Below are 26,638 nucleotides of genomic sequence, written 5' to 3'. Positions count from 1 at the left end.
TGATCGTCCTCGCAGTGGCAGACCACGTGTAACAAACACCTGCACAGGATCGGTACATCCAAACATCACACCTGCGGGACAGGTACAGGATGGCAACAACAACTGCCCGAGTTACACCAGGGACACACAATTAGAGGTCGACCGATTAAGATTTTTCAATGCCGATACCAATTATTGGAGGACCAAAAAAAGCCGATACCGATTAATCGGACAATTTTATTTATTTATTTGTAATAATGACAATTACAACAATACTGAATGAACACTTATTTTAACTTAATATAATACATCAATAAAATCAATTTAGCCTCAAATAAATAATGAAACATGTTCAATTTGGTTTAAATAATGCAAAAACAAAGTGTTGGAGAAGAAAGTAAAAGTGCAATATGTGCCATGTAAGAAAGCTAACGTTTCAGTTCCTGGCTCAAAACATGAGAACATATGAAAGATGGTGGTTCCTTTTATTAACATGAGTCTTCAATATTCCCAGGTAAGAAGTTTTAGGTTGTAGTTATTATAGAAATTATAGGACTATTTCCCTCTATACCATTTGTATTTCATTAGCCTTTGACTATTGGATGTTCTTATAGGCACTTTAGTATTGCCAGTGTAACAGTAAGGCTTCCGTCCCTCTCCTTGCTCCTCCCTGGGCTCGAACCAGGAACACAACAGCCATCATCGAAGCAGCGTTACCCATGCAGAGCAAGGGGAACAACCACTCCAAGTCTCAGAGCGAGTGACGTTTGAAACGCTATTAGCGCGCATCCCGCTAACTAGCTAGCCATTTCACATCAGTTACACCAGTTGTTGATAGGCTTGAAGTCATAAACAGCGCAATGCTTGACGCACAACAAAGAGCTGCTGGCAAAACGCACGAAAGTGCTGTTTGAATGAATGCTTACGAGCCTGCTACTGCCTACCATCAGTCAGATACTTGTATGCTCAGTCAGATTAGCAGGACACGCTAGATAAACTAGTAATATCATCAACCATGTGTAGTTAACTAGTGATTATGATTGATTGATTGTTTTTTATAAGATAAGTTTAATGCTAGCTAGCAATTTACCTTGGCTTACTGCATTCGCGTAACAAGTCTCCTTGTGGAGTGCAACGAGAGGCAGGTGGTTATAGCGTTGGACTAGTTAACTGTAGGGTTGCAAGATTGTATCCCCCGAGCTGACAAGGTGAAAATCTGTCGTTCTGCCCCTGAACGAGGCAGTTAACCCACTAGGCCGTCATTGAAAATAAGAATGTGTTCTTAACTGACTTGCCTACTTAAATAAAGATTAAATAAAAATTAAAAAACTGCCAAATCGGTGTCCAGAAATACCGATTTCCGAATGTTATGAAAACTTGAAATCGTCCCCAATTAATCGTCCCCAATTAATCGGTCGACCTCTACGCACAATCCCTCCATCAGTGCTCAGACTGTCCGCAATAGGCTGAGAGAGGCTGGACTGAGGAATTGTAGGCCTGTTGTCTGATGAGGACCTGCCTTACATCACCGGCAACATTGACAAAAGCTGCTGCTCTTCCTCCCTGGAAAGGCCTGCCTGCTCCAAGACCTCTGTCACACTTAACAACTCCATTGTGGCCTCCTACCAGACTGTATTAAAAAAAACTCCTTCCCACTCTCCACTGGCTCCCATCAGCAGTGTCCATCAAATGTAAGTCCCTGTTGCTTGCCTATAAGGTAGCAAGGCGAATCGATCCTGGCCCAATCTGCACATTTTAGTTTTTGCCTTAGCGCTTCACACCTGATTGATATCCTCAAAGCTTAATGAGTTGATCCTTTTAATCAGCTGTGTAGCGCAAGGCCAAAAACAAAAATGTCCCCAGGACCAGGTAAAGGGTCAACCATAGCAGTACATCACCCCTGGAGCAAATTAGGGTTAAGTACCTTGCTCAAGGGCACAGACAGATTTTTCACCTTGTCGGCTCGGGTATTCAAATCAGGGACACTTCAGTTACTGGCCCAACCCTCTAACCGCTAGGCTACCTAAGAAACACTGGTTTAGGTAAAAATGTCAAATATATGCCCCACATTCTTCCTCCAAAGGACCTTTCAATAGAAAGGCCGGGGTAGCCATTAGAAGTTGACTTCAACACTCATCCTTTTCGTTTAAAAAGGAGTTTGGACACTATACTCAGTTTAGTATCGTGGTCTTCATTTCACAGTGTGATGACAACGGTTTTTATGTTCCTCCTAGTGTCATGACAGCAAACAGTTCACACAACAGCATCCTTTCAAAGACTGAGAAGGCGTCGGTAGGCAGGGAAATTATAGACCAGGCCCGGTCCTGCACAACAGCCACAGGTGAGACAACAGCCCTAGCCCATCATCCCATCCCTCCACGCTATCACATAACCCCGTGTTTCCCAATCTGTTCCTCCAAGGCCCGTAGCAATTGCATATTTTGGTCCTATCACACTTGATCAAACTAATCAATTGCTTGAGAAGTGATTTCCATGGAGAGATAACATTACAGAATATTCAGATATTAATGTATTGTCTAGAAGAGACATAATTATCTGCCAGGTAGAATAGGAAATTGTAATAACCATTTATTACACTGAAGATATAAATGCAACTGTTAACAATTTCTAAGATTTTACTGAGTTATATTTCATAAGAAAATCAGTCAATTGAAAGGCCCTACAGAACTGTCAAGGGGATTCCTCTCGGGGCGGTTGAAAGGCTCTAATCTATAGATGTCACATGACTGAGAATACAGACATGCATCTGTTGGTCAAAGACACCTTCAAAAAAAAAGGTAGTGGCGTGGATCAGAAAGCCAGTCAGTATCTGGTGTGATCACCACTCCTCTTCAATGGCTGTGTGAAGTTAATGGATATTATTATTATTATACTGGAACACACTGACGTATACGTCGATCCAGAGTATCCCAAACATGCTCAAATGGGGGACATGTCTGGTGAGTATGCAGGCTGGGACATTTTCAGCTTCCAGGAATTGTGTACAGATCCTTGCGACACGGGGCCGTGCATTACCACGCTGAAACATAGACACTTTCTGCCATTTGCTCGGTACAGTTGAAAACGGGAACTAAATCTCCCACATATAAAGTGTTAGTTTTATGTTTCATGACCTGAAATAAAATATCTCAGAAATGTTCCATACCCACAAATAGCTTATTTCTATCAAATATTGTGCACAAATTTGTTTATATTCCTATTAGTGAGCATTTCTCCTTTGCCAAGATAATCCATCCACTTGACAGGTGTGGCATATCAAGAAGCTGATTAAACTTCATGGTAATTACACAGGTGCACCTTGTGCTGGGAACAATAAAAAGGCCTCTAAAATGTGAAGTTGTGTCACACAACACAATGCAACAGAGGTCTCCAGTTTTGAGGGAGTGTGCAATTGTCATGCTAACTGCAGGAATGTCCCCCAGAGCTGTTGACAGAGAATTGAATGCTAATGTCTCTACCATAAGCCACCTCCAAAGTCATTTTAGAGAATTTGGCAGTACGTCCAACTGGCCTCACAACCTCAGATAATTGTAACCACGCCAGCCCAGGACCTCCACATCTGGCTTCTTCACCTGCGGAATCGTCTGAGACCAGTCACCCAGACAGCTGATGAAACTGAGGAGTATTTCTGTCTGTAACAAAGCCCTTTTGTGGGGAGAAACTCATTTTGAAATCAATAGATCAGGGCCGAATGAATTTATTTAAATTGACTGATTTCCTTATATGAACTGTAACTCAGTAAAATTTTAGCATGTTGCGTTTATATTTTTGTTGAGTATAATTTTGGAGTGAGTGAACGTCTGTTTGTTGTTGTCTACTTACACCACAATGCGGCGGTCCAGGAACCAGTACTTGCGGCGGTGGCGGTCATAGCCGATTGGCAGCTGGCGGATGTATGGTCGGCTCTTCTGCGCCTCCGTCACACAGTCCACCACGCCGGGCACCTTGTGTGCCACGCACACCTCGCACTGCCACTCGTCCTCGGGTACCTCCACCAGTGGCGGCTTTACGCACTCCAGGTGGTAGACGGCCGAGCACGTCTCACAGCAGAGGAGGTCCCCCAGCCGGTGGCACACCCTGCAGTGGTCGTCATACGCCACCACCCCCTCCGACATCAACTCTTCTCTAGCCAGGTTGGTGGCCAGGAACTGGTCCACGAGAAATTGAAGGACCTTAATTTTGCTCTCGAGGGGCTCGTAGGGGTACTCCTCGCCCTCCAGTAAAGGGAGCACCTGGCGGTACTCTGGGTCGCTCTCGCAGTAGGCGCGCACCATCTCGGGCCAGGTCATGCCGTCGATGAAGTAGAGCGTGGAGTTGACGCTGTCCTTGAGGTCGGCAGGACCGAACGTGGTGTTGGATGTGTCCTCCTCGCGCAGGATGGCCTTGAGCAGGGCGGTGTGGGTCTCAGCCAGCAGGGTGCACTGCTCCTGGCCCGCCAGCGCCGCACAAAAGTCCTCAAAGCGGAACGGCGAGAGGCGCAGGACCGAGCCGAAGTTGCGCAGCACCTCATAGACGGCTGAGATGTTGAGGAGCTGACTGGCCGGCACCAAAAGGTCCTCTGAGGACTTGGGCAGCTCAAGGGGGGGCACCTCCTTGGCCTCGAAGATGGGCGAGCGGGGCCGGTGTGGGCGTCTGCCCCTCCGGCCTGAGACAGACAGGGATGGAGAGAGAGAGAGAGTGATAAATTATGTAAAGAATTCAAATCAATCAAGAGACAAAATGGGGTCAAGAAAAAAGGCCCTTCAATACTAAGTGCTGGACTCTGAGAAACACAACAAATACAGGTGAAGAAACAAAGACAAAACTAGATACATAGTGAATGAGCCAAAGCAGGCAGCACAATTCCCATCAACCATAACTGCTGTCGATGTTTCTATCAAACAGGCAGGGCTTCTTATTCAACACATTTGAGTGTATAACTATTTTGTTACTGTTTAAGAATAACAGCTCTGAATGTGTGCATTACTTTCCTTGTATCAACTTTTAAGTATAGCCTATTGGTTATAACCAACTTGTATTTTTTACCCTTCCATTAATCCCACGGTGTATATCAAGTCTGAATCTCTTCTATAAACAGAATTTCTCCCTTTGGAAAGAGAACTTTAGATTTACTCAGTAATTTTTTTTTTAATATCAAGTCTTAAAAATGTAAATAAGCTAACCTAGCACCTGGTACTTGAGTATACACCGTGCAGTGGAGAATTTGGCCTTCCTTCATCGACGGCATGACCTGACCCTAGGCCAGAATATGGGTGCTGAGCTAGGGTCAGCTCCCCCTGTCCATGTAATCTTATTCATTATGATCGAAAAGGCTAAACTGATCGTAGATCAGCACTTTTTATGAATATGGGCCCGGATCAAGTTCAGAATCTGAAACATGGTTCCACACACTCTGATATCAGCTGGAGTAGTTATGTGTAACAACTAACATACTGTAGTTTTAAATTAGATTTCAAACATTAGACAGGGTGTAGGCATAGACGAGGTGACATGAAAATGACCAACAAGCACCACTCCCCTGAGCTGTGTACAAAAACCTCTGCCTTCGTTCCTTCGGCCCTATGCACAGAGTCTCTATGTATGTGTAAGCATGTATTTGTGACTCAGTGTGCTAAAATGAGTGTGTGTGATTATAGGTCATAAGAAAGGCACATAAACCACTCTTTGCACAATTCAGCCATATTCGCATGGAAAGCGAGCCTATTTGAAGTAGGAGGTTATTGGCCTAATCAGTCACTGGGGTGCAATGGAGAGAGAGAATTATGATTCAAGAATTCTAGGCTGTACACATCTGTGCTTATGAGATGTATGAATAATACGCAGACATTTTAAGATTAATACCATATCAATAAATCTATAATTTTATGGAAATATAATTATGCATTGAATTACAAAATGGTTCCTTAATAATCCAGAAATGGCTTGACAAGTGTTTATGCGAAGAACAAAGTACATGAATGACATCAAAGTCACTTACACAAATGGTTAGACATTATGCAAGAACAAAACTATTGTTCTTTACAGTTCAATTATTTTTCAAATAAGTTTGTCATTGCTCTTGCTCGTTTACACTGATAGATTGGCTTTGCTATGGTTACCGTACAATTTACTACGTGATATTATAACGAGTTAAAGCTGCAACAGGTGAAATTAGAGCGCCTCTTTTCAAAACAAAGGGCCTTGACGATTATGTGCCTGTCAAACTGATTTGACCACAATCTCGCGAAATATATCGCAAACACTTGCTTTTCTAAAGGAAAAAACGGTTTAAATTAAGGGAAGGGGGATAAATTACAACTGGTTGATTAAACTGCGCATTTATTGTTTACATCTACTACAGGAACTGTATAAAAGGTATATTCATGCCATGCAAGACAACGCGACAAAATTATCAAAAACAAATGGTATAAATCTTCACGTGAAATTTTGTAGCCAGATAGTGCAGCATGGCATGCTTGTTGACGCATATATGTTAATTAACGGATATTGCTAAATTAATGAATGGAAAGTAGCTAAATGTTTATCTTGAACTAATGCCTCAGCAAATAATGTTGTATGCAAAATGGTGCAATTATGCAAATGAACAATTCCGTTTTACAATAATCCCCATCGTCAAATGCGTGTTCATTTTTGCCTAATTGCTGATTTTTTATAACAGAAAACATGCGAGGCGACAGTAGTGTTCACTGTGCGGGAACTAGCAAACGATCACCAGAGCTCCTAAACAAAGGCCTGTTTATGAGTGCAATCTCCATTTTGAACAATGCACATTGCTTACCAAATGTGCTAAATAAAAACTGTAACACTTTGGCGTGCATTTGAAAAAATGCTTCTAAATTGCAAGCAAACGTACCTGGAGTGCTGCCGTGCGTGCTATCATGGCTCCGAAAGCTGCTCTCTGTACAGTAGCTAGCATCATCCTCATCTGGTAATTCTTCCAGAAAATCGGACTCATTGCCCACGGCCTCCTCTTCGTAGTCTGAGGGATTTTCGTGTAAAAGTTCGTCTTCCTCCGACCTCAAACTAATATTATCCTCTTCCTCGTCGCTATTGTCATCGTAGACCACCTTGCACAGTGGCCGTCTCCCCCGACCACCTCTCGAACCCCTGCCTCTTCCTCTGCCCCGCGATGTCGTCGCTGCTCCAACTTTCCTCCGGCCCCTGGACGAATGGTAGTTCTCTCTCCGATGAATTTCTGTATCACCGGTATCCACCACCGAGCCTCGTCCGCGGCCACGTCCTCGGCCCCTTCCCCTACCACGGCTACCTCTCCCTCTCCCTCTCGAACCGCGAACTGGCCCAGGGGAAACATCCTGCATCTCCGCTGCCTGTTTAGGCGGCCTTCCTCTTCTCCCTCGCATTGTAGCAGATTTATTATTTTTTATTTCAATTTTAGCGCGCGACTAGTCCACGCAAACCCGAAAAAACGGGAACCCTCGGAAACCCTAACCAACGTCGCGATAGTCTCAATTAGCCCCACCAAGCCCCGGGCTCAATTTTTAGTAGAAAGTTCAAATAGAATGGCCGGCTTCCCGCTTTAGGTCGCCTGCAGTCGCCATTTTTCTTCGGATCTCTCCCTCCGCTGAAAACAGACAGCAGGCCCTGTACGGAGGTCACGTGACTACTATTCTACAGTCGACGCATTTAGTTCATAAAATGTGTTATCCATGCGAACGTGATGCCCCCACGATTGTTTATTTACGTTCACTTGTCATGTCAAGTCACACAAATCAAGAAAACATGGATTTATTACAATGTAACAGCATTGTCAATTTGCAGCTGACGTCGTCATTCTAGCCAGAATGTAGACCAGCATACGTAGTCGGACACGGGAAAGATCAGAATCATGAAACCAAGTTGTTGTTAAGTCAGTTCCAGAGTTCCAGCACATATTAGGGATAAGTTCACTATATGTCAACATTTGAGTCATGTAGGTATTGGTAGTTGATGTGTTGCTATTATCAAAGAGACTCCATTTGTAATTTTGCTAATGCAGAGTGGAGTTATTCAATAAACTTATTTTAATGGCAAAAAATACTCATATTGTGTATTGTATTGGATAATTGTATGCCTTTATTTAAAAAATAGGATCGGAAAAAAATATTCAAATATTGTGTTTACTTATTGATGCAAACAGCGGATATTGTTACGAAGAACATCAGAATAGTTCCATCACCATGAATGATGGTAACATAACCTACCAATGTAGCAGTTGTGGTGCAACATTGTTTCTTTTTTTCTCTTTGTTGCTACAATGTTTCCTAAATCCTTCTCTTATGTTAGGGCCTAGCTACATTATGTTAAATTACAGTCTATGGTTTATGCTCTCAATGTAGCCTATTTAGATCAGGCCTACTGCGTAGAGTGTACTGGTGCCTGCTCTCTGTAGTTTATCTATGCCAAGGATTTTCTCTTTAAAACAAGCACATTGCTTTATTAACTCCAGCAGGCAGACGTCTAATTATTTCGATGTTATAGCTACATTGTTAAAAGAAGCAGTCGGCAAAGTGAATGATCGTTCAAAAAATAGCTAACAGTCTTAAAAACGATAAATAGTAGCAGGTTTAACATGGGTATGGGTTAAATTGCAAGTGCTTTAATGTATAAACTATCAAGTTGTCGTGGCCGAGTGGTTAAGGCGATGGACTAGAAATCCATTGGGATCTTCCCGCGCAGGTTCGAATCCTGCCGACAACGAACTCTTTTGACGATGTAAATTGGAAGTTTCCCTCTATAGGGCAGTACTTCCAATGCCCAAATCTTTCTACTATACATTTGTTACGTCCATTTGAATGTAATTAATGTCTTGATATTACCTACTGTCGTCATGCAAAAGGCGGTACAACACAATGGAAAAGGGCACCTCCAAGTGTTCAAAAATAAATACTTAATTTTCTGGTTGCATGTTCCACGTAGCCTTGAGCAGTATTGCAAAAAATATTGATGTGGATATCTAAATTACATACACTACATGACCAAAAGTATGTGGACACCTTCTTTTCGAACATCTCATTCCAAAAGCATGAGCATTAACATGGAGTTTGTCCCCCATTTGCTGCTATAACAGCCTCCACTCTTCTGGGAAGGCTTTCCACAATGTTAGAACATTGCTGCGGTGACCTGCTTCCATTCAGCCACAAGAGCATAAGTGAGATTGGGCACTGATGTTGGACGATTAGGCCTGGCTCGGAGTCTGCGTTCCAATTGATCCCAAAGGTGCTCGATGGGCTCGAGGTCAGGGTGCTGCGCAGGCCAGTCAAGTTCTTCCACACCGATCTCGACAAACCATTTCTGTATGGACCTTGTTCTGTGGACGGGGGCATTTCCGTGGTGAAACAGGAAAGGGCCTTCCCCAAACTGTTGCCACAAAGTTGAAAGCACAGAATAGTCTAGAATGTCATTGTATTCATAGACTGTTCTCTCTGCTACCGCACGGCAAGCGGTGCCGGAGCACCAAGTCTAGGTCCAAAAGACTTCCTAACAGCTTCTACACCCAAGCCATAAGACTCCTGAACAGCTAATCAAATGGCTACCCAGACTATTATGCTGCTGCTACTCTGTTTATTTTCTATTCATAGTCACCGGTGCCCCTGCACATCGACTCTGTACTGGTACCCCCTGTATTCAGCCACACTATTGTTATTTTACTGCTGCTCTTTAATTATTTGTTACTTTAATTTTTTACTTATCTATTTTTTACTTAACACTTATTATTTCTTAAAACTGTATTGTTGGTTAAGGGCTTGTAAGTAAGCATTTCACTGTAAGGTTGTATTTGGCACGTGACAAATATAATTTGATTTATTATGTAGCTTTAAGATTTCCCTGCACTGGAACTAAGGGGCCTAGCCCGAAACCATGAAAAACAGCCCCGGACCATTAATCCTCCTCCATCAAACTTTACTGTCGGCACTATTCATTGGTGCAGGTAGGGTTCTCCTGGCATCCGCCAAATCCAGATTTGTCTATGGACTGCCAGATGGTGAAATGTGATTCATCATTCCAGAGAATACATTTCCACTGCTCCAGAGACCAATGGCAGCAAGCTTTACACCACTCCAGCCGATGCTTGGCATTGGGCATGGTGATCTTAAGCTTGTGTGCGGCTGTTAGTCCATGGAACCCCATTTCATGAAGCTCCCAACGAACAGTTCTTGTGCTGACGTTTCTTCCAGAGGCAGTTTGGAACTTGGTAGTCAGTGTTAAAACAGAGGACAGATGATTTTTTTACCCACTTCAGTGGTCCTGTTCTGTGAGGCTGCGGCCTACCACCTTGTGGCTAAGCCGTTGTTGCTCCTAGATGTTGCCACTTTACAATAACAGCACTTACAGTTAACCGGGGCAGCTCTATCAGGGCATACATTTGACAAATTGACTTGTTGGAAAGGTGGCATCTTATGACTGTGCCACATTAAAAGTCAGTGAGCTCTTCAGTAAGGTCATTCTACTGCCAATGGCGATTGCATGGCTGTGGCTCGATCCTATACACCTGTCATCAGGGGCACAAATTTCACTGGGGACAGTGGGACCCACATTCTGAAATTGTATTTTTGTCCCCCCCAGTTTTATCAATGGCATGTGATACAGACGCCTCCGAGCGGTCAGGTAGGCTTTTTGGAGACTTTATCTGACTGGATAATTTTATGTATATATATATATATACTACCCCACTTTTAAAATCTAACCTGTGCCCCTCCCTGCCAGCAAGTATGGCTGAAATAGCCAAATCCACTAATTTGAAGGGGTGTCCACAATACTTTTGTATATGGTACGATGTACCATGTTATCTTACCTTAGACATACATATAACCATTCATGATGGGACAAAGACAAGGGTCATTTTTTGCATAGGGTATTTTTAATACAAATACTGTAATATGAATTCAGAATTGACTTTGTTAGAATGCAACACAAAATGTATCTATAGAAAACATGGTGCTACACTACAATGTGATTGGGAGATGTACAGTTATTCACAGTCCAAATAGCCTTCAGGAAATACAACATTTAACCACAAGATTGTCAACCATATAGAAGGTTGATTCCCATTTTTAGACATGTCAGTATTTTGTATATTCCTATAAAGGGGCAGTATGTTCCATAGGTTAAAAATATCTATGCCATGTTGCAATATCATGGTACTATATTGTTTACATAATTCATATTAGCAAATATTTCTACCACACACTCCCTCAGATTATACAGACAAATCACATGGCTATAGGGACCGAGGCCTCGGCAATGCCACAGTTCAGAACTAGAGAATCATTTGCTCTACACACCTGAAAATCTACTAGACTGATCCCAGATCTGTTTGGGCACTGCACAGCCAACTCCTATGATCATCGATGAAAGCACAAGCAGATCTGGGACCAGTGTAGGCATCTACAGTACGTAGGTATGATATAGCAGTTGAACCATGGCCCTTTTGGTAGTGGACCAAATACAAAGTGGAACACAATGATGCAACTGACCAAGAGAAATGGGGAGAGAAGGTCAACGGCAAAGTTTGATTGGAAATAATCTGTAAATATGGCCTAAAACAGCTCAATGACTTCTATGGAGTACTGGCTGATGTCCTTGGACAGCTTCATTTTGTGGAGCTCTTGAAGGCTGCTCTCAATCTTCCCCAGTTCAGAGAATAGTTTCACCTGGAATGGGTAGATGGGGATAGACGTTAAATGAAACCTTATAACAAAGAACCATATACAGCATGGGCGTCGGCGAGATGAAGGAAATGCAAAGTAAATAGCAGTAGTGTGTCCATTTCCACAACAAATAAGAGCGTTGAAGCGCGTGTGTAAACTCCTCAGCTGGGTTGGTCACGTAGCTAGCACGTTTTAGAAGCGTGGAGCGAACCAGTGCACATGCGCAGATACTCTGTGTCAGCAAAGTCTTGGATCGAGCTCATCCTAATATCGTCGATGTAGCAACGTGAAAATAAGAATTTGTTCTTAACTGACTTGCCTAGTTAAATAAAGGTAAAAAATAATAATAATTTGAAAAAATGCAGAGTCTACCTTTGTGAAGTTCTGACACAAAACGGCTAGCATTAATAATTGCAACACTTGCTTTTCCAGTTTGAACCACTGGAGATGTAAACATTACTCCCTGGGTGCCTCAACGGGTTTTATTCTCACGGCAATAAAAACACATTATGACAAAAATGCTCAAATATAATTTGGACCAAAGAGAAAGCATATACCTGGGACTTGACAAAGCTTTGGAGATTAGACAACAATCCTTTGGCATCAGGAGCCATGACCAAGACTGTGAAATGAGCATCCAACAACAAGCACACCCAGTCAATGATCTAGAAAGGGAAATTCAGAACACACACATTAAGTTAAATGCTATAAAATGTCATTATATGCATTCACCTCTTGTATAACTTTCATGCTTCCATGTACCAACCTGTGTCATCGTGGGCGATCTCAAAACTGCCGTTTGTGTGTAGACGTCTTGGGAATATTTCAAATAGACAAACTGGAGGTACTGAAGAAAGAGCTATGAGAGGAAAGGAAACAGAAGGATGCACCCATCAATCAGTCTTTCAATGCATCCTCATAGCTAACTGCAATTCATAAATTGGTAAATAGAAGAAAGAAAAAACATGGTATATTGCAGGATTACAGTCAATTCCAGTTCAGTCAATTCAGGAAGTAAACAAATATTCACATTTTACTGTTCTTCAACGAGGAAGACTGGAATTGGAATTTTACTTCCTGAATCGACTTGAATGAAATGGAATTGATCCCAACGATGGCATACTGTCAAGGAGATGGGACACTCACAATAACCTGCTGAGTGTCGAGGTCCTTCAGGTGGGGGAGCAGGAAGTTGTCACTGTACGGCGTCTGCAGGACCTCATTACTATGGCAGCACAGTTAAGTTATAACACCTCCACACAGGTTTAAGAGTAATTTCTATGGACTAGTGCTGTATATTAGCGCAAGATAAACAATATGGTGCATTGCAGCCGACTGTTGACAATGAAATGTGCCATTGTTATTTAATTTAATCTATCCCTATTAAATGATCAATTCAACGAAACAACCAATTCAACAAACCTATAGTGAGAGGATACAGTAACAGCCTTGTGTTGGTTCAATCCCTCTGACTATTGATGATTCTGTGTGTCAATGTATGTCTATCAAATACACTGTTCAATCAATAATAACATAAGCAGATATTACTGTAGTCTTGCAATGGAATAGTGTTTAGGGAGATGGTTGTCCAGACTAGAAAAGGATACAGTAGCACAGCCTTGTGTAGACCCACGGGGCAGGCCTCTAGCTGCAGTGTGTGGTTCTTCTTATTCTGGGGAGGTTTGGGCTGGTGGTTGGCATCACAGCTGTCCTCCTCAAACAGAGGCGGGCTGAAACCGTTCTGTTGGCCCCCCCGGGCCCCCGCCGCCACCAGGCCCTCCATGAAGGACACGCTGTCCGGCTCCAGACTGACCATCTCCACGTCGCCGTCTGGCACACTTGAGGAGGGAGAGTGACACACGGGCGTTACAACAACAATCCTGACTTCAGGCTATTTATATAAGTTGACAAACTATTGTATTTGCAGGAACAAGACTTGGAAGCATTGGAAATGGTTCAAACAAAACAAGTTGTAGAAATAAAGCACTTCAAAATAAGCATCATTTAAAAAGCAACACACAGCCACAAAGAGACCGCTTGGTTTACAATGTGGTGGAAAAAATATGCATTGTACACAATGAATAGAAACTTCAACCATCAAAAGAGAGGACAACAATTAGGCCAACAAATACATAACCAAGCTCCTGCACTGGTAGGAAGCACTAGCCTGAGCTTCACCAGAATTAATGTTATTCACAACGTATAGGTTGTCACAAAAGACGCCCCCCCCATACACTATCGAGTTAGACTGACCTGATGAAGGTTTTGAGACAGGCACACGTGACCACCTCAGGGATGTCTGGGAAGAGCTGCAGGCACAGCTGACACAGGAAGTAGTCCTTGTGCTCCAGGGACAGCAGCAGGAGGCTGGGACACACGCTGCAGAAAGACACACAGAACAGGTCAGAACCAAACCAAGGGACTCAACAACAGTCTGTGTGAAAATACTAGTATCCTAGTATCCTTTCCTTCATTGCTACTGATGGGTGCGGAAACTGGATAGGTACCCACCCACCACAATGTCTTCACCTATCATCATTCGAGACCACCTAAAGCGAGACCGATTCAAGTCCAAGCCCGGAGAAAAAAAATACCAAAAGCGGATTTGGGGGGGGGGGGGCGACTTTGTCAAGACTGAGACCGGGAGGGTGACAAGCGGTCTGAGTCAAGACCGAGCCACAAAAAAGTCAAATTCAAGAACATGATTGTAATTTTGTCAAATCACCACCATAATAAAAGCTCAACATGTCCAGTATTTCTGTGTTCATATTTCAGAACAACATATGGATTCTTTATACATTCAGATGTTAAAAAATGCATGCTGAGGGAATAGAGCCACTCAAGAAATTATTACTAACTCAAACAGTGGGGAACAATGGACCTACACCAAAGGATTTATAAAATAATTACAACAGTAATTCTAATTACATTATTCTTTTCAGTGATGTTCTGATTTAATCTCTTCAGCTTTTGTTGGAATGGAAAGGTTAACACTGAAGAGAGAGAAAAAAAGATCCAATCATGATGTTTTATTTTTGTGGTCTCTGGGGAGATAAATCTAGCTAAGATGACCATTGGCTCGGCCATCAAACCAGATAGAAGGCATCTGCCATTCAACTGTATTAGGGGCAACATTTTGGAGTGACAGTTTAATCAACCAACCAACTTTTGACTTGTAATAGGTGGTACCATTTTGACAAAAAAACGTATGGTACCTTCTGCCTTCGTAAAGGCCAACTGTCCAAATCAAATCAAATCAAATTTTATTTGTCACATACACATGGTTAGCAGATGTTAATGCGAGTGTAGCGAAATGCTTGTGCTTCTAGTTCCGACAATGCAGTAATAACAAGTAATCTAACTAACAATTCCAAAACTACTGTCTTGTACACAGTGTAAGGGGATAAAGAATATGTACATAAGGATATATGAATGAGTGATGGTACAGAGCAGCATAGGCAAGATACAAGATACAGTAGATGGTATCGGGTACAGTATGTACAAATGAGATGAGTATGTAAACAAAGTGGCATAGTATAGTATAAAGTGGCTAGTGATACATGTATTACATAAGGATACCGTCGATGATATAGAGTACAGTATATACGTATGCGTATGAGATGAATAATGTAGGGTAAGTAACATTTATATAAGGTAGCATTGTTTAAAGTGGCTAGTGATATATTTACATCATTTCCCATCAATTCCCATTATTAAAGTGGCTGGAGTTGAGTCAGTGTCAGTGTGTTGGCAGCAGCCACTCAGTGTTAGTGGTGGCTGTTTAACAGTCTGATGGCCTTGAGGTAGAAGCTGTTTTTCAGTCTCTCGGTCCCAGCTTTGATGCACCTGTACTGACCTCGCCTTCTGGATGATAGCGGGGTGAACAGGCAGTGGCTCGGGTGGTTGATGTCCTTGATGATCTTTATGGCCTTCCTGTGACATCGGGTGGTGTAGGTGTCCTGGAGGGCAGGTAGTTTGCCCCCGGTGATGCGTTGTGCAGACCTCACTACCCTCTGGAGAGCCTTACGGTTGAGGGCGGTGCAGTTGCCATACCAGGCGGTGATACAGCCCGCCAGGATGCTCTCGATTGTGCATCTGTAGAAGTTTGTGAGTGCTTTTGGTGACAAGCCGAATTTCTTCAGCCTCCTGAGGTTGAAGAGGCGCTGCTGCGCCTTCTTCACGATGCTGTCTGTGTGAGTGGACCAATTCAGTTTGTCTGTGATGTGTATGCCGAGGAACTTAAAACTTGCTACCCTCTCCACTACTGTTCCATCGATGTGGATAGGGGGGTGTTCCCTCTGCTGTTTCCTGAAGTCCACAATCATCTCCTTAGTTTTGTTGACGTTGAGTGTGAGGTTGTTTTCCTGACACCACACTCCGAGGGCCCTCACCTCCTCCCTGTAGGCCGTCTCATCGTTGTTGGTAATCAAGCCTACCACTGTTGTGTCGTCCGCAAACTTGATGATTGAGTTGGAGGCGTGCGTGGCCACGCAGTCGTGGGTGAACAGGGAGTACAGGAGAGGGCTCAGAACGCAACCTTGTGGGGCCCCAGTGTTGAGGATCAGCGGGGAGGAGATGTTGTTGCCTACCCTCACCACCTGGGGGCGGCCCGTCAGGAAGTCCAGTACCCAGTTGCACAGGGCGGGGTCGAGACCCAGGGTCTCGAGCTTGATGACGAGCTTGGAGGGTACTATGGTGTTGAATGCCGAGCTGTAGTCGATGAACAGCATTCTCACATAGGTATTCCTCTTGTCCAGATGGGTTAGGGCAGTGTGCAGTGTGGTTGAGATTGCATCGTCTGTGGACCTATTTGGGCGGTAAGCAAATTGGAGTGGGTCTAGGGTGTCAGGTAGGGTGGAGGTGATATGGTCCTTGACTAGTCTCTCAAAGCACTTCATGATGACGGATGTGAGTGCTACGGGGCGGTAGTCATTTAGCTCAGTTACCTTAGCTTTCTTGGGAACAGGAACAATGGTGGCCCTCTTGAAGCATGTGGGAACAGCAGACTGGTATAGGGATTGATTGAATATGACCGTAAACACACCGGCCAGCTGGTCTGCGCATGCTCTGAGGGCGCGGCTGGGGATGCCATCTGGGCCTGCAGCCTTGCGAGGGTTAACACGTTTAAATGTCTTACTCACCTCGGCTGCAGTGAAGGAGAGACCGCATGTTTTCGTTGCAGGCCGTGTCAGTGGCACTGTATTGTCCTCAAAGCGGGCAAAAAAGTTATTTAGTCTGCCTGGGAGCAAGACATCCTGGTCCGTGACTGGGCTGGGTTTCTTCCTGTAGTCCGTGATTGACTGTAGACCCTGCCACATGCCTCTTGTGTCTGAGCCGTTGAATTGAGATTCTACTTTGTCTCTGTACTGGCGCTTAGCTTGTTTGATAGCCTTGCGGAGGGAATAGCTGCACTGTTTGTATTCGGTCATGTTACCAGACACCTTGCCCTGATTAAAAGCAGTGGTTCGCGCTTTCAGTTTCACACGAATGCTGCCATCAATCCACGGTTTCTGGTTAGGGAATGTTTTAATCGTTGCTATGGGAACGACATCTTCAACGCACGTTCTAATGAACTCGCACACCGAATCAGCGTATTCGTCAATGTTGTTATCTGACGCAATACGAAACATCTCCCAGTCCACGTGATGGAAGCAGTCTTGGAGTGTGGAGTCAGCTTGGTCGGACCAGCGTTGGACAGACCTCAGCGTGGGAGCCTCTTGTTTTAGTTTCTGTCTGTAGGCAGGGATCAACAAAATGGAGTCGTGGTCAGCTTTTCCGAAAGGGGGGCGGGGCAGGGCCTTATATGCGTCGCGGAAGTTAGAGTAACAATGGTCCAAGGTCTTTCCTCCCCTGGTTGCGCAATCGATATGCTGATAAAATTTGGGGAGTCTTGTTTTCAGATTAGCCTTGTTAAAATCCCCAGCTACAATGAATGCAGCCTCCGGATAAATTGTTTCCAGTTTGCAGAGAGTTAAATAAAGTTCGTTCAGAGCCATCGATGTGTCTGCTTGGGGGGGGATATATACGGCTGTGATTATAATCGAAGAGAATTCTCTTGGTAGATAATGCGGTCTACATTTGATTGTGAGGAATTCTAAATCAGGTGAACAGAAGGATTTGAGTTCCTGTATGTTTCTTTCATCGCACCATGTCACGTTAGTCATAAGGCATACGCCCCCGCCCCTCTTTTTACCAGAAAGATGTTTTTTCCTGTCTGCGCGATGCGTGGAGAAACCTGTTGGCTGCACCGCTTCGGATTGCGTCTCTCCAGTAAGCCACGTTTCCGTGAAGCAAAGAACGTTACAGTCTCTGATGTCCCTCTGGAATGCTACCCTTGCTCGGATTTCATCAACCTTGTTGTCAAGAGACTGGACATTGGCAAGAAGAATGCTAGGGAGTGGTGCGCGCTGTGCCCGTCTCCGGAGTCTGACCAGTAGACCGCCTCGTTTCCCTCTCTTTCGGAGTCGTTTTTTTGGGTCGCTGCATAGGATCCACTCCGTTGTCCTGTTTGTAAGGCAGAACACAGGAACCGCGTCGCGAAAAACATATTCTTGGTCGTACTGATGGTGAGTTGATGCTGATCTTATATTCAGTAGTTCTTCTCGACTGTATGTAATGAAACCTAAGATGACCTGGGGTACTAATGTAAGAAATAACACGTAAAAAAACAAAAAACTGCATAGTTTCCTAGGAACGCGAAGCGAGGCGGCCATCTCTGTCGGCGCCGGAAGTAGAATAAGGAGCTGTAGTTTTCCCACTGTACAATAAGGAGGCGTAGTTTTCCCACGGTACAATAAGGAGGCATAGTTTTCCCACGGTACAATAAGGAGCAGTAGTTTTCCCACGGTACAATAAGGAGCAGTAGTTTTCCCACGGTACAATAAGGAGCAGTAGTTTTCCCACGGTACAATAAGGAGCTGTAGTTTTCCCACGGTACAATAAGGAGCAGTAGTTTTCCCACGGTACAATAAGGAGCAGTAGTTTTCCCACTGTACAATAAGGAGCAGTAGTTTTCCCACGGTACAATAAGGAGCTGTAGTTTTCCCACTGTACAATAAGGAGCTGTAGTTTTCCCACGGTACAATAAGGAGCAGTAGTTTTCCCACGGTACAATAAGGAGCTGTAGTTTTCCCACGGTACAATAAGGAGCAGTAGTTTTCCCACTGTACAATAAGGAGCAGTAGTTTTCCCACGGTACAATAAGGAGCAGTAGTTTTCCCACGGTACAATAAGGAGCAGTAGTTTTCCCACTGTACAATAAGGAGCAGTAGTTTTCCCACTGTACAATAAGGAGCAGTAGTTTTCCCACGGTACAATAAGGAGCCGTAGTTTTCCCACGGTACAATAAGGAGCAGTAGTTTTCCCACTGAAGAATAAGGAGCAGTAGTTTTCCCACGGTACAATAAGGAGCAGTAGTTTTCCCACTGTACAATAAGGAGCAGTAGTTTTCCCACGGTACAATAAGGAGCAGTAGTTTTCCCACGGTACAATAAGGAGCAGTAGTTTTCCCACTGTACAATAAGGAGCAGTAGTTTTCCCACGGTACAATAAGGAGCAGTAGTTTTCCCACGGTACAATAGGGAGCAGTAGTTTTCCCACTGAAGAATAAGGAGCAGTAGTTTTCCCACAGTCTAGCTAGCCATCTTATGTTGTAGACTAGTTGCAGAGGCTGCAGCAAGTGTTATCAAAGAGGATGTTGTTCCTAATTTGTTAGCTTCTCCCTTTTCAAGAATAACTTTCAACAAGAAGATAAGTCGTATGTACATCCACTACACTACTTTGCACCAGTGGGGATTAAGGGAGTACACGCAATGGCCATAAAAAAATAAAAGTGCTTATATGGCATAAAGAGACACTCTTTTACAAAGAGCGCACTCTCCTACGTGTGCTGGTATTACGGTTGTTTACCTTTCAGCATCATTAACCTGGTCTCACACACTGAAGGCCTAGAGGTTCATCACTGTACTAACCTGTCACACACTGAAGGCCTAGAGGTTCATCACTGGGCAAACACAGCTATAATAGATATAAAGACTTCAGGTATTAATGTTTCAAGAAAGGAGTGTATATATTTGGCCTGGCGAAGCAGTTTTATGTGCTTACTGGATAGAAGCGTATCGTTCAGACTTTTTTTTTACTCCGCTGGTCTCAGGAAGAAATGACGAGTCTCACTGTCCGAGACCGAGTCAAGACCGGGTGCAAATGTATCCGACAAAGAGACACTCAAAGGGTGGTCTCAAGTACTTCAACACTGATGCCTTGCTAGATCGGTGAGGATGGAAGCAAGACACACACCCCAACTTGCATAACAAGTGGATGGCACCAACACTACCACGAGCTGACGACCCTGTTCACATTCACTTTCCATGCACCCAACATAGCCCATCATCCTGATAACCTCCCTGTCCAAAGGACCGATACTCCCGTGCCGTAGGAGGTCCAGTCAACTCAATGCCACCCTCACCTGTGGCAAAGAAACTGTGTTTGCACCAGCTGTGCCAGGGCCACGGGAGTGTAGAAGGCTGTCTCGGCCTGGCTTCGGGCCACCAGGTGGCAGGCCAGCTGGCCCACCGAGAGCTGCAGATCCTGGGCATCGCCTCTGGAGACCAGGGCCTCCACCTCCCTCTGGACCTCATCCACTGGACCAGTCTGGTGGGGTTGAGGTTGAACACAGTTAACACCCAACTTAACATTTCCTTGAGAACAATTACATTTGATAGAAATACGCTATGAAAGGGACAGGTCATTTGTCATTCACTCAACGTACAACATCAATACCTGTTTGAGACTATCAAAACAGAAGAGCAAAATGAATAGCGGATCTAAAATACCTTGATAAGCTCCAGTACTTGGTCCACTGTGAGGGCTTGCGCTGATTGGCTCTTCCGGCTCAGCTTCTGTACAGGGGAGGACCAATCAGAACAGGTGAAATTAACATGAATCCATTCCGGTGGTAAAGTACTTGGGTTAGGATCAATCAATTCTGGAAGGCAGGTTAACTTACACTCTTCCTGGTCTCCATTATTTTGGTGGGCCCCTGTGGCTGATCCCCATGGAGTAGGGTGTTCCAAGAGGGCACAGCCACTGACGTTTTGGACACTACAAAGCCGCAAATTAAATAAAATCCAACTCACTAAACTGTTTAAGATTACATTTCAAGGGATGCTATTCAGATACAATTTCAAAACAGTAATGTACAGATTCAGTACATTAGATAGGTGAGGGAAAGGTATGCAATGCCGTGTAAACAGGAGTGATATAGCTTCATCTGAAATGGCTTCCTATTCACTACTTTTGAGCAGGAGCACTAGGACTTAAAAGCAGTGCACTGTATAGGGAGCCGTTTTAGATTCAACCAGGCACTGTCAGGGACGACTAACGCCACTCGGGTGACTGTTTTACTGAGGAAGTGCCGCGTTACCTGCGATCCCAGTGTGTCGTAGTTTCCCCAGGGCCGAGGCCAGAGACGACTTCTGACACTCGTAGGGAATGACGGAGAGGGCCTTGCCATGAGGGACAAACAGCTTTCCCAAATAACACCAGACCTGAAGGGAAATGAAGGAATGATCATTGATATAAATAGGAGTGAAGTGGGTCTTTAGTTCAAGATACAAGCATAGAGTCATTTGGTTGAACTTTGTGAGGCAAAAAAAAAAACGAAACTCCAATTTCTGAGTATTCCTACCTGTCCATGGATTCTTCCCGCCATCTCCTTACCAGCCTGAAGAGTCTGGAAATTAGTATTCCAGATGCAGAGGAAATCTGAAATTGAAAAAAAAAAGAAGAAAAAGGATCGGATGGATGTCAGCAGTGTGGTGAAAGCTCCCGAGCAAACACAGGGAAGATATCACCATGTTGTTTACACGCGACAAATCAGAACTTTGAAAAGTACGTATCTAGGGGGTTGATGCTGGATTGGGCGAATGTGTGTGGAAATCATGATTCAATCAGTTCATGAAATAAACTACAACTCCACTTTTCCGCATGAGGAAAATTGAGATTTCTGTTGAGCTCCTGAAATGACATGGCATTGATCCCAACCCTGATCTTTACCTTTGCCAGTTCTGGCGGAGGGATGGGGCACCCCCACCACAGCCACATGAGCTTCGTCCAGGGCTACTGCCGAGGCAGCTCCCAGCTCTCCCTCCCCCACGGGCAGCCTCAGGCGCAGGCTGCGAGGCAGGTCCTGCACCCCCTCCAGCCCCACATACCCCCGCGCCACCACCACACTCTGGTACACACAGCCGTTAGAGTCTGGAGAGAGCGGGATAGACGACAGAGATGCAAGTCAGGTCAATCATAGCCTTATGTCACCAGCACATCACTGAGAGCGCAAGTTTCTCATTAAAAAACTAAATGCTATCATGAGGCTGTAGCTACGATGTCCGACAACTGCGTTTCATTGTTTGTTAAGTGCTTCATTGATATCAAATGCAGTACCATTTCAACAGTATGCTAATTATCTGAGGGGAAAAAACACCATTAAAGCTGTAATATGTAACCTTTTGGGCTACTCGATCAAACTCACATAGAAATGAGAGTTATAGATCTGTCACGCCTTTGAAAGCAAGTCTAAGTGGTACATATGTTCTATGCCTTCGGTTCTTAAGTGTAGTTTTCCGGTCTTTTACTTTCGGTTTTGCACACCAGTTTCAAACAGCTGAAGATATAATATTTTTGGTTATTGAAAAGATATTTCACTGCATTTGAGAAGTGTTGATTCTCTACACTTCGCTTGTTTTGTCACACACTGAAAATAGGCTAACTATTAGAATGTTAACCAGGAAATGCCAGAACGATTTCTGCATAATGCACATTACTACTTGGACATTTCTAACACATTACTTTGGCAGGGAATTGACGGCCGTACTCACACAGGTAGAGCAGGTTGAGGTGTTTGTCCCGGAGAGAGGCAGAGAAACTCAATGGGGAAGCTCCAGAGTCTTCTCTCTCCAGCCTATACTTCTGTAGGGTGTTGGGGTTGAGCCTCTGCACATAAAGGCAGCACTCCCCGTTCTGTGACGGACAACAGGGAAGCTGTGTTAAAGACGACATTGTGGCACAGAATTCATACTTGCACAAAACATTGCGTGCTGCAGATGGCACTGCGTTTATGCCTGCACGTGGCAGGTCACCGAGTACACGGCTATTCAGCGTACTGGTGTACCGCAAGGGAAGGATATTCTACCTGCTCTGTCGTGAAGAGGACAAAGTGCTGTTCCTCTGCCACGATGCTGGCGCTCCACCTAGGGGGTAACATGAGGACATTGTCAACTGTGTGCATCTCACACAAAAAAACGGTTGTTTACTCAAATGAGCCAAGTATTGACAGCAATGTGGACAGAATTATCAGTCGCTGACTCACTGTAAATAAATATGGGTGCAAGTTTAAAAAAAACAATGTTCAGTTGATGGGGCGGCAGGGAAGCCTAGTGGTTAGAGCGTTGGACTAGTAACCGAAACCAAATCCCCAAGCTGACAAGGTACAAATCTGTCGTTCTGCCCCTGAACAGGCAGTTAACCCACTGTTCCTAGGCCGTCATTGAAAATAAACATTTGTTCTTAACTGACTTGCCTAGTTAAATAAAAAAAAAGGTTAAAATAAAACAATTAAATGTCGGAAGTTTTACATACACCTTAGCCAAATACATTTAAAATCAGCTTTTCACAATTCCTGACATTTAATCCTAGTAAAAATTCCCTGTTTTAGGTCAGTTAGGATTACCACTTTATTTTTAAGAATGTGAAATGTCAGAATAATAGGAGAGAGAATGATTTATTTCAGCTTTTATTTCTTTCATCACATTCCCAGTGGGTCAGAAGTTTACATACACTCAATTAGTATTTGGTAGCATTGCCTTTCAATTGTTTAACTTGGGTCAAACGTTTTGGGTAGCCTCCCACAAGCTTGCCACAATAAGTTGGGTGAATGTTGGCCCATTCCTCCTGACAAAGCTGGTGTAACTGAGTCAGGTTTGTAGGCCTCCTTGCTCGCACACGCTTTTTCAGTTCTGCCCACACATTGTCTATAGGATTGAGGTCAAGGCTTTGTGATGGCCACTCCAATATCTTAACTTTGTTTTCCTTAAGCCATTTTGCCACAACTTTGGAAGTATGTCTGGGTTCATTGTCCATTTGGAAGACCCATTTGCAACCAAGCTTCAACTTCCTGACTGATGTCTTGAGATGTTGCATCAATATATCCAAATAATTTTCCTCCCTCATGATGCCATCTATTTTGTGAAGTGCACCAGTCCCTCTGCAGCAAAGCACTCTCACAACATGATGCTGCCACCCCCGTGCTTCACGGTTGGGATGGTGTTCTTTGGCTTGCAGGCCTCCCCCTTTTTCCTCCAAACATAACAGCGGTCATCATGACCAAACAGTGGTATTTTTATTTCATCAGAGCAGAAGACATTTCTCCAAAAACGACCATCTTTGTCCCCATGTGCAGTTGCAAACCGTAGTCTGGCTTTTTTATGGCGGTTTTGGAGCAGTGGCTTCTTCCTTGCTGAGCGACATTTCAGGTTTTGTCAATACAGGACTCGTTTTACTGTGGATATAGATACTTTTGTACCTGTTTCCTCCAGCATCTTCACAAGGTCCTTTGCTGTTATTCTGGGATTGATTTGCACCATCTCCAGGAGACAGAACGCGTCTCCTTCCTGAGCCGTATGACGGCTGCGTGGTACCATGGTGTTTATACTAGCGTACTATTGTTTGTACAGATGAACGTGGTACCTTCAGGCATTTGGAAATTGATCCTAAGAATGAACCAGACTTGTGGAGGTCTACAAATTTCTTTCTGGGGTCTTGGCTGATTTCTTTTGATTTTCCCATGATGTCAAGCAAAGAGGCACTGAGTTTGAAGGTAGGCCTTGAAATACATCCACAGGTACACCTCCAATTGACTCAAATGATGTCAATTAGCCTATCAGAAGCTTCTAAAGTCATGACATCATTTTCTGGAATTTTCCAAGCTGTTTAAAGGCACAGTCAACTTAGTGTATGTAAACTTCTGACCCACTGGAATTGTGCCAAATAATCTGTCTGTAAAAAAATGTTGGAAAAATTACTTGTGTCATGCACAAAGTAGATGTCCTAACCGACTTGCCATAACTATAGTTTGTTAACAAGAAATTTGTGGAGTGGTTGAAAAATGAGTTTTAATGACTCCAACCTAAGTGTATGTAAACTCCCGACTTCAACTATATATTTTTATATCCATGGCTCTGAAAGAGAATACGCCAACCAGCCTCTATAGTGGTGGGACTAAAGTCAACCAACCCGAAGGTTACGGATCACTAATCCAGACTGGTGTCCATTGTCTGACCTTATGACCTCCTCCTCTGACAGGACATCCTCTATGGGCTGTTGGGGGGCGGAGAGGAGGGAGTCCAGGAATCTGACTGCGCCTCTCTGAAAAAGCACCACAGGCTCTCCCCCTGGGGCAGAGTGGACCCGCCATACATCAGCAGTCACCTAAGAGACATGCAGACACAGAGCTAGTTAAGAACAATAACTGCGAGACATCGCGAAATGACCGCAAAGCCAGAGGAAAGCCTGAGATAAAAGGAAATGTATGGCATAATTTGATTCAATTATGGTACAATGACTTCTCACAGGCACAGTTCGTGTTACTGTGCAATTTGCAGAGTATGTCACCATATTGACAAAGTCAAAGCAGAGGAGGTTGAAATTGTATGCGTGTGTGAGAGGGAGCTCATACTTACAGTTGCTTTAAATGCTTTGTCTAAATTGAGGTCTTCATCTTTCCAAACTCTGATGACCTAGTGAGTAAACATTTATTGACCATGAACAACATGAAGACAACCACTTTATTTAAAGAATCAAGTCCAAATGTCAAGTCCAGATGTTTTAAATCTGTTCAGTTTCTATGTTGGTGGAAAGTGTCCACAAGTGTCACCTTGTTGTCGGAGACCACTACATACTCCTTGGTCTGAAAGTTGAACACTGCAGGACAAGTCAACAACTGTCCCTGTTTCACCGTCCAGCTGCCCAAAGGCTTCTGATCTGAAACCTGTCAACACAGCACCTCATAAGTAAACAACACATGCATTTTACAACACAAACACAACCTTTTGTCATATTATTGTGGTAAGTAACGTTCATATTCAAATACAAGACTTGTGTGACTACCTTTTTGACAGTGGCACCAACGTCAGCTAACCAAACAAACCCACGCCAAGCAGCTATCTAGTAGTACTGTTCTCATTGAAAGAACAGTACGTGTGCTAACGTCCACCTATGTGCATGTCGATTGATTCAAGGAAACCGTCTGCATACGCAATGTGTTGCTAGGTAGTTGATGAACACCATTGCAATACTGGTAAGAGAGGGAGAAATTGTTATATGTAGCTAGCTATATTTTGAAACGCTTCGGATCCCCCCCCCCCCACTTCAAAGGACACGAGTGTCCCATCAGCTGGGCTGGTTCAACATTTCAGCCACATATATTGGTCCACATTACCTTGTATAAAGTGACAGATCTCGTGGAATCGGTGACGACGGCATGGTCACTGACTTCATCCAGTTCAATTCCCTGAATTGGCGAATCTGAAGCATTTTGAGTTTGTACAAGTCCGCACAACGTGAATCCCTCACATAGCGTCGCCATGCTGGATGAAGAAAATGAAAAGAGCAAACCTCGCGAGACTTGCCCACTGCTACCACAGAGTGTTGTGTTTGAAAATGGGAAACTGCAGTAAAATAAGACAGCGCCCCCCTGTGACTAGGTTATGGTATTTCATATTGAGTTGTGGTAATGTTGTGTGGTGCCTGTAGCGGTCAGTGACCCTGTGGGTAAATATTCAATATACACTATATACAGTGGGGCAAAAAAGTATTTAGTCAGCCACCAATTGTGCAAGTTCTCCCACTTAAAAAGATGAGAAGCCTGTAATTTTCATCATAGGTACACTTCAACTATGACAGACAAAATTAGAAAAAATAAGTATTTGGTCACCAAC

The 26,638-nt window shown here is 43.9% G+C and overlaps 2 protein-coding genes and 1 non-coding gene across 6 annotated transcripts in view; 1 reads left to right on the top strand and 2 right to left on the bottom strand.

Moving 5' to 3' along the window:
• The window catches only part of LOC139424698 (nucleosome-remodeling factor subunit BPTF-like), a 59,992-nt gene extending 52,435 nt beyond the window's left edge, over positions 1-7,557 (bottom strand). For all 4 annotated transcript variants that reach the window (XR_011635968.1, XM_071176774.1, XM_071176772.1 and 1 more), the window contains exons 1-2: positions 6,854-7,557; positions 3,823-4,645 (exon numbers count right to left, since the gene is read on the bottom strand). Coding sequence is in view for 3 of the 4 variants with exons in the window: in XM_071176774.1 (XP_071032875.1) it covers positions 3,823-4,645; positions 6,854-7,361 (1,331 nt within the window). In the remaining variant the exon portion in view is untranslated. The remainder of the gene's footprint in view (positions 1-3,822; positions 4,646-6,853) is intronic.
• A 1,058-nt stretch (positions 7,558-8,615) lies between these two features.
• Positions 8,616-8,697, top strand: trnas-aga (transfer RNA serine (anticodon AGA)). Its single transcript has one exon. It is a non-coding gene; the product is annotated as a tRNA-Ser (tRNA).
• Positions 8,698-10,839: 2,142 nt separating this feature from the next.
• On the bottom strand, positions 10,840-26,305 carry LOC139423852 (nucleolar protein 11-like). The gene is made up of 18 exons (XM_071175493.1): positions 26,140-26,305; positions 25,576-25,689; positions 25,382-25,438; positions 24,982-25,130; positions 22,837-22,894; positions 22,523-22,664; positions 21,702-21,902; positions 21,334-21,410; positions 21,070-21,193; positions 20,653-20,747; positions 20,480-20,545; positions 20,113-20,297; positions 13,902-14,027; positions 13,256-13,486; positions 12,795-12,873; positions 12,415-12,507; positions 12,206-12,313; positions 10,840-11,651 (listed from the first exon to the last, which is right to left on the bottom strand). Exons 1-18 carry the CDS (start codon positions 26,284-26,286, stop codon positions 11,538-11,540), a joined length of 2,166 nt encoding a protein of 721 aa, XP_071031594.1. The 5' UTR covers positions 26,287-26,305; the 3' UTR covers positions 10,840-11,537.
• Positions 26,306-26,638: the final 333 nt, after the last annotated feature.

Source organism: Oncorhynchus clarkii, chromosome 13, assembly GCF_045791955.1.
Source record: "Oncorhynchus clarkii lewisi isolate Uvic-CL-2024 chromosome 13, UVic_Ocla_1.0, whole genome shotgun sequence".
Taxonomy (NCBI): Eukaryota; Metazoa; Chordata; class Actinopteri; order Salmoniformes; family Salmonidae; genus Oncorhynchus; species Oncorhynchus clarkii.
The sequence above is the reverse complement of the archived record's forward strand: the minus strand, read 5'-3'. Positions and strand labels throughout refer to the sequence as shown.

Coding starts and splice junctions, on each gene's coding strand:
- LOC139423852 (XM_071175493.1), bottom strand. CDS start 26,286: ATGGCGACGCTATGTGAGGGATTCACGTTGTGCGGACTTGTACAAACT. Junction 25,439..25,575: donor TAGTGGTCTCCGACAACAAG/GTGACACTTGTG, acceptor TTTACTCACTAG/GTCATCAGAGTTTGGAAAGA. Junction 21,194..21,333: donor CGGGAAGAATCCATGGACAG/GTAGGAATACTC, acceptor ATTTCCCTTCAG/GTCTGGTGTTATTTGGGAAA.